Source organism: Pipistrellus kuhlii, unplaced genomic scaffold, assembly GCF_014108245.1.
Source record: "Pipistrellus kuhlii isolate mPipKuh1 unplaced genomic scaffold, mPipKuh1.p scaffold_m20_p_20, whole genome shotgun sequence".
Classification (NCBI taxonomy): Eukaryota; Metazoa; Chordata; class Mammalia; order Chiroptera; family Vespertilionidae; genus Pipistrellus; species Pipistrellus kuhlii.
In genome coordinates, this window is record NW_023425516.1 from 17,276,117 (window position 1) to 17,287,039 (window position 10,923).

General features: G+C 53.1%; 1 protein-coding gene across 2 annotated transcripts; it reads right to left on the reverse strand.

Moving 5' to 3' along the window:
* Positions 1-1,461: 1,461 nt before the first annotated feature.
* Positions 1,462-10,166, reverse strand: LHFPL7 (LHFPL tetraspan subfamily member 7). 2 transcript variants are annotated; one of them, XM_036449727.2, is made up of 4 exons: positions 8,573-10,166; positions 3,547-3,764; positions 2,638-2,776; positions 1,462-1,744 (listed from the first exon to the last, which is right to left on the reverse strand). In XM_036449727.2, the coding sequence occupies exons 2-4, from the start codon at positions 3,745-3,747 to the stop codon at positions 1,482-1,484; spliced, it is 603 nt and encodes a 200-aa protein (XP_036305620.1). In that variant the 5' UTR covers positions 3,748-3,764; positions 8,573-10,166; the 3' UTR covers positions 1,462-1,481. The 2 variants fall into 2 exon arrangements, with proteins under 2 accessions (XP_036305620.1, XP_045441604.1); XM_045585648.1 differs by lacking the exon at positions 8,573-10,166 and adding an exon at positions 3,842-4,534.
* Between the last annotated feature and the right edge of the window lie 757 nt (positions 10,167-10,923).

A 10,923-nucleotide genomic window follows, 5' to 3' on the forward strand; every position in this document is an offset into this window, starting at 1 on the left:
CTCAGCACAGCCCAGGTCCTAGACCCTCTGGTTCTTATTTATTTTTTGACAGACTAGTCACACAGCACAGCACAAGATCTCCTCTCTGCCTTCTCTCGTGGGGTCCAGAGACACGTCGTGGTTGTGGCTTGGACTAACTGCTCTCTGTTCAGCTCTCTGCTTATTCAGGTGTCTGTGTGCCGCGTCCTTGTGTCCCGGAGTTGAGTGTGTGCGAGTTGTTCTGTCTGCCGCGCGTGCCCTTTCTCAGTGTTACCAGCACATCTTGTAACTGTTTACTGAAGAGTTGTGTCTATATAGAGAGAAAACATATATAAACCGAGAGGTGTGTGAAGCTGGGTTGTTTTTGTCTCTATGTTTGGGGGAATTTTTTTTTTTAATTTGAAAGAAAGAAATGTTTGTTTCTGAAGACTCCGTCCTCCCGCCGCAGTGGCTCACACTCCCAATGGACACAAAAGTTCAAGGCAGGTGAATCACTCCGCATCCTTGTGTCTTAGCTGTTCCCGCCAGTAATGCCGCAGAACAAAACCACCCCAAATCTAGTGGCTGAAAGCAGACATTTATTTAGCTTGTGACTCTGTGTCAGCAATATGGGCTGTGTTCAGCTGGGAGGTTCTTCTGGTCTCAGCTGGACTTAATGTGTTTGTGATCAGCTGGTAGCCAGCCGGGCTGGCTGTTGGCCAGCCAGTGGGGCAGACGGGGCCCTGTGTCTCCTGCCCTCCAACTGGCTACCTTAGGCTTGTTTACATGGCCGTGATGGCATTTTCAAGACAGTGAGCAGAAGCTTGCAAGGCCTCTGGAGACCAAAGCTCGAGATTGGCAACAGGTCATTTCTACCATATTCTCTTGGTCAGAGTAAGTCACATGGCTGAGCTCAGACTCAGAGAATGGGAAGTAGACTCCACCACCCTACAGGAGGCTTTGTTGAGTGACATTGAAAAGGGGTGTGGGCCTGACTGGCGTGGCTCAGTATGAGCCAGGAGGTCATGGCTCGACTCCTGGTCAGGGCACATGCCCAGGTTGCGGGCTCCATCCCCAGTTTGGGGCATGCAGGAGGCAGCTGATAAGTGCTTCTCTCATCGTGGATGCTTCTAGCTCTCCCTCTTCCTTCCTTTCTGAAATCAATAAAAATATTTTTTAGGGGGAAAAAAAGAAAAGAAAGAAAAGGGGTGTGGATACAGGCGGGGAAATCATTGAGGCCACTTTGCGAACAGTGTACCATGTACCCCAAATCCATGCACAAGAGTGGTCCCTGGGTGGGAATGGTTTCTGGGTTATGACCCCAATTTCCCTGAGTTCCCATCATAACAGCCGGGTAAGGTAGGCAATATCTCACACACCTTCATTTTACAGAAAAATACAGAGAGGTGCATTTTACAGAAAAATACAGTGAGGTCCAGAGAGGTGCATTTTACAGAAAATGCAGTGAGGTCCAGAGGGGTGCATTTTACAGAAAATGGGCTCTTTTTGCTCCTGAGAACATTTTATTTGCTCACTTCCGGCATAAGGATGATTTTCTCAGTGTCGCTGGAGAAGTGGACGGTCCTCCCCTGTACTTTGGTCGTGCGGGGCCACCTGATGACGGGCAGGATGCTGACCAGGACTGCGTTGAGGATGGCAGTCACGTAGCCCCAGCCCAGCTGGCACTGTCCACTGCGGTACACAGAGGAGGCTCCGCAGGCCTCCTTGGCAAATGGGGAGGCCAGGCCGAGAGGGAAGGCCAGCAGGCCCATAACGGTGGTGATGGCTGGAGACAAGCAAGGAAGGAAGCCAGTGTGTCAGGGGCTCTGGGCTAGCCTTCTCTCCTGGGACGCCCTCACTCATCCACCTTCCTGTCCACCTGTCCGTCTGTCCATCCATCCACCCATTCGTCCCTTCATTCACTTATTTATCAGCCTGTCTATCCTTAAAAATGTTTATTAAATTATAGTTGGCATTCAATATAATAGTAGTTTCAGTTGTACAACTGAAGCAAATGGTGATTTGACATTTATATACCTTGCGATGTGATCACCACATTAAGCCTGTCACAGTCTGTCACCATGCAAAGTTAATACAATGACTCTTCTTTCCTTTTATCCGCCCATCACTCAACTATCCTTGTACCCATTGGTGCATCTCCTCTTCCACCCATTCAACCATATTCTCATTCACTCATTCTCTCCAGCCCTCTGTCTGCCTATCCATTCGCTCATCCAAACATCTAGCCACCTGCCCACTTAGCCACCTACCCACCTCCCATCTATCCATCCATCCATCCATCTCCATCTTCCATTCATATTGCAATCTACCCATTCATCTACTAAGACATCCATTGTCCACTTACCAATTCATCCACCCACTTATCCACCCACTCATTCATTCATTCACCAGTTCATTCACCAGAATTGTTAGAGGTGCTATTGTGGGCACTGATCTTGCTAAGGAAATGGGCTGGACACCTCCTCACGGTTGGGCACTCCCAGGGCAGGAGAATCAGGTGAACCTTGCTAAAGGACCAGGAAGAATCTACACTCATTCCTAAGGCTTATCTCTGAGATTTGACCCAGGAGGCCAGACTCTGCTTACATGTTTTCCCCTTTCATTCAGCATCCATCCCACAACCTGTCTGGACTGCTTACTATGTGACGGTGGGTTTACCTGCAGCGGCCTGCACCCCCTGCATTTTGCCACTGCTCCTCCTTGGCCACAGCTCTTTGGGGGCCAGCACCCAGGACAGGAGGAGAATTGCATGGACGGCCACCAGGAGCCAACCTCCAAGGAGAAGCCCAGCTGAAACCTGTCAGGAGGAGAGAGGAGGGAGGGTCTGACTGGGTGGGGGCAGGAGGATGTTCCCCTGCATATTGACCAGCTACTGAGTCCTGGAGACTCCGAGGGGTCTGTGCTATTACCCCCATTTTACACGTTAGCAAACTGAGGACCAAGGAGGTAGAGTCATTTGCCTCAGGGCACACGGCTAATTGGGTAGCAGATCCAGGATTAAGATCTAAATGTGCAACCACCACACCTGCCTACCCGCTGTAAGGCGGATCATCTTTGTAGTGACGGGTTTTGACAGCCGTATAATTTTCCTTATGGGCACTGGACTGGGAGCCCTGCCCACAGCCCCTGTGGTTGAACTTGGTAATGTGCCTCATAACAGAAATGTCCAACACCTTGGCTGTGGTTTTCCAGCCTAGCAGTGCCTAGAGGGTGGCCAGGTAGGTGTTTGCCAGTTGCACACTGCACCACTCAGAAGCACTGGGATCCTAGATTTGCATATTGATTTCAGTAATTCTCCAGCAGATGGCAGTGCAGTGTCCTGAAGAAGGGGGCCCATTGTCTTAATTGGTACAGAGGAGCTATAAGGACTGACAGCTGCTTTTAGAATCATCCTGGGTGTTTGCTAAAATGCAAATAGCCAGACCCCACCCCACCCCTGCAGAATCAGAGGCTCAGGTCAGGGCCGTGGTGGAGGTGCAGAACTTGGCTTTGTTTCACTCCCCGACCCTTGATAGTCCTCCTTCCCCCACCCCCAGGTCCCAGTGAAGGGATGAGCTGAGGACTCACCTTCCAGGACAAGTCCGGGATGTCATCCAGGGACCTGAAGACCCCACAGCTCTGATTCCAGTGGTCACCCCAAGGCCAGGAGCAGTAGGAGAGGACGCCAAAGGAGAAGGTGGGCGTCTGGAACCAGGCAGGGGAGAGGAGGCTGAGGGCAGAGGTGCAGGTCAGGGAGAGTCCCAGAGTGACCCACACGCTGCCCACCATCGTGGCGAGTCAGTGACCTGGGGGTCAACGAGCAAGGTCAGAGGTGGAGACAGTGGGGCAAGGAGAGGAACGGGGCCTTCAAAGGTGCCCCTACCCCCAAACTAGGTCATCAGACTCTCCTCAACCTCACGATGCAATAGGAGATGCCAACCCCTGGTGTGGAGAAGTGGTTCTCCCCAACAAGTCCTGGAAGTAGGGACCCCAAGTCTCAGAATAAATGTTAGTGCTTAGACTTTTGGATAATCCCACCGTGCGTTGCATGTCGGCATCACTGCTTCCTGCAAGGGCCCCTCAGATCCGTTCATTCATTCATTCATTCTTCGATTCATTCTCTCTGCCCATCAAGCCTTGCTCTGTCCAAAAGGACTGTTTCTATCTACCCAGTGGGGCCACCTTTCCTAAGTCACACAAACAGGCTGTGTTTCTAGCAACCACCTTGCCCACGAACCCCTGCCCACCAGTGACCGTTTTAATTATCTAGTGTGTATCTTTGTGTTCCGAGATCTTTTTGCAAAATTGATATTGATCATTATGCAGGTATCTCTCGTTTAAGTAAATGGCATTATTTTAGAAAAACCACATGGATACCCAGAGAGAGTATGTCACTTGCCCAAGATCCCCTGGCAAATCGGGAGAGCTGGAAATAGAAGCCCCTGGTTTCTAGAAAGAAACAGCCCTTCTTCCCCCAGCCAAATCCCTACCACTCCTCTTCCCCAAGTTTGTGTCCCCCTGGCTAGATCCGAGAGAGAGAGAGAGAGAGAGAGAGACAGAGAGAGACAGAGAGAGAGAGAGGTGAGACCCCCCCCCCTTCAACCACTAACCAGTAATCACCCCATAGCATTCCCTCCACCCCTCCCTGAAGGGGTGAGCATGACACCCCTCCCTCACACCCTCCTCCGAGCCCCCTCCAACACACACATCCGCAAATACAGAGGGTTATGGCATAACCTTGTGCTTCCAGTACATAGAGAACCTGCTGCAGAGCTTTCCAAACAAGGAATGTGTACGCCACGTGCCTCCGGTGGGTGGTCCTTGGGGGACATATTCTGGTGGCTCCTGGACCCAGCCTCCAGTGTCACTCAGTCATAAAATGCCGGATTGTTTAGTTCTTAGTTCTCCTTCTGTCCCTCTCTACATGTAACACTAAGTCTCTGTGGACGCTGATGGGTCTTGGCATTTATTTGTCATTCTCTCCTCTCTCTCTCTCTCTCTCTCTCTCTCTCTCTCTCTCTCTCTCTCTCTCTCTCCCTCTCTCTCTCTCTCTCTCCTCTCTTCTCTCTCTCTCTCTCTCTCTCTCTCTCTCTCTCTCTCTCTCTCTCTCTCTCTCTCTCTCTCTCTCACACACACACACACACACACACACACACACAAAGACGGAGCCCTGAGCAGGCAGCGGAGTCCAGTGGGGACCTGGGGACAACTGGATTTTCCTTGTCTTTGTAGTGGTGGCTTTGTTTTTGTTTTTGGCACAAAAGGAATCACTATTTAGAATTAACATTTATTTAAATAAAAAGGTGAGTACATATAAAGTCTACACAATAATAGAGGAGGCAGGAAGGTGGTATGTATGCCTGCGCCGTCCCTGATGGCCAGAACAACCCAGAGGGTTGAGCCTACCCAAGGGCACCCAAGGTCAAAAGCAGCTGAGCTGTCAGCCAAGCCAAGGGCACCTACACAGACTTCCCAGAGCCCGTCCTCTTCAACCTTGCTTTCACTTGGGGACGCTAAGCCTGGCCAGCACTTTACACATGGCAGGAGCCCCGGGCTTGGATGCCAGCCAGTCCCTCCGCCATTTCCCGGCTGTGTGACTGGAGCAAGTGGCCCCATTTCTCTGGGCCTCAGTTTCCCCATCTGTGGGAGCGGATTAGGAATCCCAAGGGGCAGGTGGCATTGGGTCCCATCCCCGAGCAGGCGGCATTGTAGAACTCCCCTTCCCAGTGCTGTGACCTTGGGGATGTCCCCTCACCTCTCTGGAAAGCGGGGGTGGGGTTGTTGTGAAGGTCAGAAGGGATGAAATCACGTGGGTGTTGCTGCGGGGAGGAGAGAGAAGCCTGGGCAGGTAGGTAGGTAGGTAGGTAGGTGGAGGTAATGTGGCCTAGACTTTTTATTCCCAGGATTAGAATAACCTCGTGGCTGCTATCCAGCAAGCGAGAGGTGGCCCTTTGAATGAGGGAAGATGTATTTGTTCTCCCTCCTCCACCAAAACCAGCCTCTCCGTGGGGCTTGGCAGGATCCCAAGGGGTGTAATTCCAGCCAGGAAGCCGGGGAGCCCAGGCGGACCGAGGCCCGTGATTTTGCCTCTTTGGCCGTCCCAGTGGCTCTCCGGGCGTTTCTGACCTTGAAAGGAGTTTTGTTCTCCAGATAATGTGCTCAATGTCACCTGGGAAAATCACGCCGACTGTCCGGGTGCCCAGAAAGCTAAATGAGGCATTATAACCCCAAACCACATCCGGCCAGGCTCCCCTGAGTGGGGCTCTAGCTAAGGGACGCTTGCAAGGGGCCGGGCCTTTGCTCCTCCGCTCAGCCCTGACTGTCAGTGGCGGTCAGCCTTCCTGAGCTCCCACCAGCCCCTTGCTAACCACGTGGAGCATCTTGTCTCAGTGAAGCCGCACGGCTGCTGGGTGGGGAGCGCTGTTGTCTTGGTTCCCTTTTTACAGATGACAAAGCAAAGGCTAATTTTACACCTGCCAAAGTGGTGGACCAGCGACTTTCACCCTGGGCATTGGGCACCTGACTCTGGGCCCTAAGCCCAAAGTGATACTAAAGAATTAGATTAAAAATCAAACTGGGAGCCTGGACAGTCCAGGGGGAGCCCTAGTCGGCCAGCGCGGGAGAGCTGGGACTTGGGAGTTCAGAGGAAGCTGCTAGAGCCTTATGTCCCCAAGCCAAGTCCCTCTCTTATCCTGGCTTCCATATCCCTCCCAGCTGAAGGGGTACATCATTTATTCCTTTTACATGTGCCCAGCTCTGTGTGACCCTCACTGATACAGTGTGAACAGAACCCAAGTCCCTGCCCTCAAGGAGCTCCGGCTTTGTGGGCCAGACAGATAACAGGATAGAACAAATATGGCCCATCTGTCCTTCCATCCACCCATCCACCCCACCCTCCCCCCACCCACCCAGGAACTGTTCTAGGTGCTGGGGACTTAGCAAAATTACTGCCCTCCCAGAGCCCACACGTTCGTTGGGAAGACAGTAAGGAAAGAAACAAGCCAACAAATAAAGGGCCAGGCGTTAATAAGTGCCAGAGGAAAACGAGCAGAGAAGGGGGGTGGTGAGTGCTGGGGCATGGGCATGGAAGCCTCAACGAAGGTGACCTTTGAGCAAGAGCTGAGGGGGGCAGCCGTGTGGGCGTGTGGGGGAGGAGTATTCCAGGCAGAGGGAGGAGCAGTGCAAAGGCCCTGGGGTGAGCAGGTGCCTGGCGTGTTTGAGGAAGCAAAGGCCCAGGCGACTGGGAGGAAAGGAGAAGGGGTGAGTGGTGGGCCTTGTTGGCCATGGAGATCTCTGAGTGAGCTGGGGAGTCTGCCAATGGTCGTGAGCCGAGGAGTCACATGACCTGTGTTGTGTTTTAAGATGGCTCTTGCTGCTGGATGAAGAGCAGATGGAAGGGAGGACAAGGGAGAGGCAGTCAGGAGGCAGCTCCAGACAGTCAGGTGAGGGACACTGCTGGATGGGGTGGAGGGGCAGAGAAGGAGGGCGGGGCAAGGAGTGGATGGAGTCTAGATCTTTGTTGAAGGTCAAGGGTCAAGCCAGCTGGAGTTGCTGACGGAGTGGACTTAGAGTGTGAGAGGCCTTGAGGCAGCAACGATGCCCCCAGGGCTTTTGACCTTGGCCCCTGGGACAGGGGAGCTGCCATTACTGAGATGGGGGAAGCAGGGCTGTCAGGAGACAGACAGATATCTGAGTGTGATGACGCCGAAGGGAAGTTTGAGGTGTGCCTTTCACCAGCCCTTCGATGACCAGAAGCGAAAGGCTGGCCCCACACCGAGAGACAGCGCAGGGCCATGTTTGGGGCAGGCACGCAGGCACGGAACCAGCCGGGGGCACGTGATGTCCAGGCTGAAGACGGGCACGTCGGACCAGGGAGGACTTTAACCCTTTGTCTCCTCCCAGTGGCACAGCCGAGGAAGCTGGACTTCTGGTTCTGTTCCAGCCTCTGTTACAAGTTGGCTGTGTGAGCTGGGTCTCGTTATGCAATGCAATGGCTCAGAGCCTCAGTTTCCCCATTGCAACTCGGTGAATCTTTAGGTGCTTCTCCCCCTCCTCCCCAATTCATATGTTGAAATTCTAACCGCCAAGGTGATGGCATAGGAGGTGGGCCTCCGGGAGGAGGTGAGGCCATGAGGGGGATGCTCTCCTATGGGATTAGCGCCTTATAAAAGAGACCTCAGAGAGCGCCCTGGCCCCTTGTTAGGGACCAGGAAGCAGGCTCCTCCCAGACACCAGGTCTGCCTACGTCTCGTCTTGGACTCGCCTCCCAGCCTCCAGAACTGTGACAACTAGATTTGTGTTGTTTACAAGCCGCTCTGGCTGTGGTACTTGGTTAACAGCAGTTAACCAACCTCCAAAGGGATGGCCCAGTCCCACACCAGCAACTTCACCTTTCAGATGTGAGGGATTTCTTTGAAAATAGGATTTACGACGACGGATGCATTCCCCGTGCAGACTTGTGTACATACACACACACACACACACACACACACACACCACATCACACACGCAATAGTGTATGTAATTTCTGGGGCTCACAGACCCCTGAACCCCATTATGGCCCCTGGGCAATATTTCCCTCCTGACCTCAGAACACTCTTGCTTCCAGACTCACCGCGCTTCTACCGTCAAGCCCCTCTACCGTGGCCTCTGCTGCTTGAGCTCCGGTGTCAGACTAAGCCTGTGACCTCCTAAGAAGTCTCCTTGCCTCTGAGGGAAACACGCAGGTCGGTGCACAAAGCCCAGGTGTGTGATAAGCTGGGTGTGTGTGTGTGTGTGTGTGTGTTTCTTTCTTGCCACTTCCTTTAGTCAGCAGCCTTTCACTCTGGGCTGTCTGGCGGGCTGGGCAAAGAGGGAAAAGCCAGCCCCAAATCCAAGTGTGGCGAGGGTGTGGTGTTTCTGGGTGGAGAAGGCACGAACGGATTGCCGATCCCCACCTAAACCTCAGGGCGGAAGGCCACTGTGCTCTCTGCCTTTCTGCCTTGGTCATTCGGTCCTGCGAACAGATTTATGTATTTCTCTGGGTCCCGAGAACCTCCCCCTGCAGGCCCTGAAAGTTATGGGCACTGCATCTGAGTGTCTCTACCCCAGCATCTGGCATAAGACTTGCAGAGAGGGTGCTGGTCTTGTTTTCTGCCATACGCGATGCAGAGGCATCTCCAGCTGGCTCGGGGAGAAAGGGGAAATGCATTAGGCTACACGCTGAAAATGCTGTGGGGCAGCCTTAGGCCTTGCCAGCAAGCAGCTTGGGACCTCCCTCACTCTCCATCTCTCAGCTGTTTTCTGCTGGAGAGGCTTCACTCTAGGGCACATTCTCCCTCACAGTGTTGGCTTCTCCTGGCTCCAGGCTGACCTGAGGCTTAGCAACCCCAGAGGGAAAATAAAAAAAAAGCTCCTTTGCACATAGTTGCAGCAAATATTGTGGTGAACTCTCATTGGACAAACTTGGGTCACATGCCCACCTGGGAGCCAATCACGGTGGCCAGGATAATGGGATGTTCTGATGGCCAGACTTAGGTCCCGCACCTAGGATTGGTGTTGAGGGCTGGGGACTGGGGGCCGGGCAGGGGTGTCAGGAGGTTCATTCACCCCCATGGAACTACATGGAGTAAAAGTGGGGGTGCAGTGGCTTCTAGGAGGAAAAGTGAGGTGCTGGTGGCAGAGGTTGGGGGATGGATGCCGGGCAGGCGAGAACCAGAGGTGTCACTGTCATGCTGGAAATGCTGGTGACAAATGAGCACAAAGTACTGGAGGCTTCAGTGAACCAGAACCATGAGACAGAGGTTCAAGTCCCAGCTCTGCCACTGCACCAGCGTGACCTTGGTGAGGGCATCTCTGCCTCTCTCGGCCTCAGTTTCTTCACCTATAAAATGAGGACACTTGGAATAGGTGATTGCCAGGGATTTTTCCCACTCGTTCAGTCATTTATTTATACATTTCTTTCCCCTCCCAATTAATATTTGTTCAAGGGCTTGGGAGTGAGCCCGAGCTGTTCTGATGTTTACTCACTGCATCAGGCTTGACTGATGCACCTCGTCAGGTGTGCTCAGCTGCACCCTTCCCCGGCTCCCAGCAGCACTGGACGCCGTGCGGTCTCTGCCTGCCTCCCACCCTGGGTGGCCTGGGCCAGTCGCTGCAGTCACGTGGGCAGCTCGGCCTAAAGTGGCCTGGTCTGAGTTATGGCCCAGTCCCCCAGCATCCCCATCTGCCGCCCAAGCTTCATTATCAAGAAGCAGGTAAATTATAGGAGAAACAAAGTGGATAAATATACGCTGGCCAAAACCCATGAACATGGTCTTTGCCAAGGAGTGTGTGGATTACTGTTCAATATGGGAGCCAGGGCCACATATGCGTATTTAGATTTAATTAATTAAAATTAAATGAAATTTAAAATTCAGTTCCTCAGTCACACTGGCCGCATATCAAATGTTCGGCAGTCATCTGTGGCTAATGTTACAGCGCAGACATAAAACATCTCTGCCATTGCACAGGTGCTGTTGGACAGAACTGCCAGAGAGTCTGAGAAGAGTCAGCCAAATCAGGACAGACTTCCCGGAAGAGGGGGTGGAAGATGGCAGAGAAAGGGTTCTGGGAAAGTGCCTGGGTGGCACTGTCCTCTATCATTAGGAAGAGAAAAGCCAGGACTGGGAATGGGGGTGGGGTGTTGGCTCTGGAAACGATGTACAACCTGACACCTCCTTGGTCAGAGAATAATCTCTGGGTGTGTGCTGGCTGGCAGCCTCCTGCCTGGGAGGGAGGACACAGGGATGAGGGGGGAAATCAGCTAAGGTGGGGCTGCCAGGAAGTCCCGCCTCTTCTGGGGCCAGGAGGCCTCTGGGAGTTGTAGTTTGACAGGGGTAGAAGAGTTGACACTGGGCCTGGGCTCTTTTGGGGATTAGAGATGCGGTGGCAAAGCTGGTCAGGGCTGGGGACACACATGGGTTTGGGGTTTCCACAGGTAATGTC

Bases quoted from the DNA above. Each gene is read 5' to 3' on its own strand.
- LHFPL7 (XM_036449727.2), bottom strand. From the start codon at position 3,747: ATGGTGGGCAGCGTGTGGGTCACTCTGGGACTCTCCCTGACCTGCACC. The intron at 2,777-3,546 runs GTGAGTCCTCAG...TCCTCCTGACAG, and splicing joins TCCCGGACTTGTCCTGGAAG to GTTTCAGCTGGGCTTCTCCT. The intron at 1,745-2,637 runs GTAAACCCACCG...GCTTGTCTCCAG, and splicing joins GGGGGTGCAGGCCGCTGCAG to CCATCACCACCGTTATGGGC.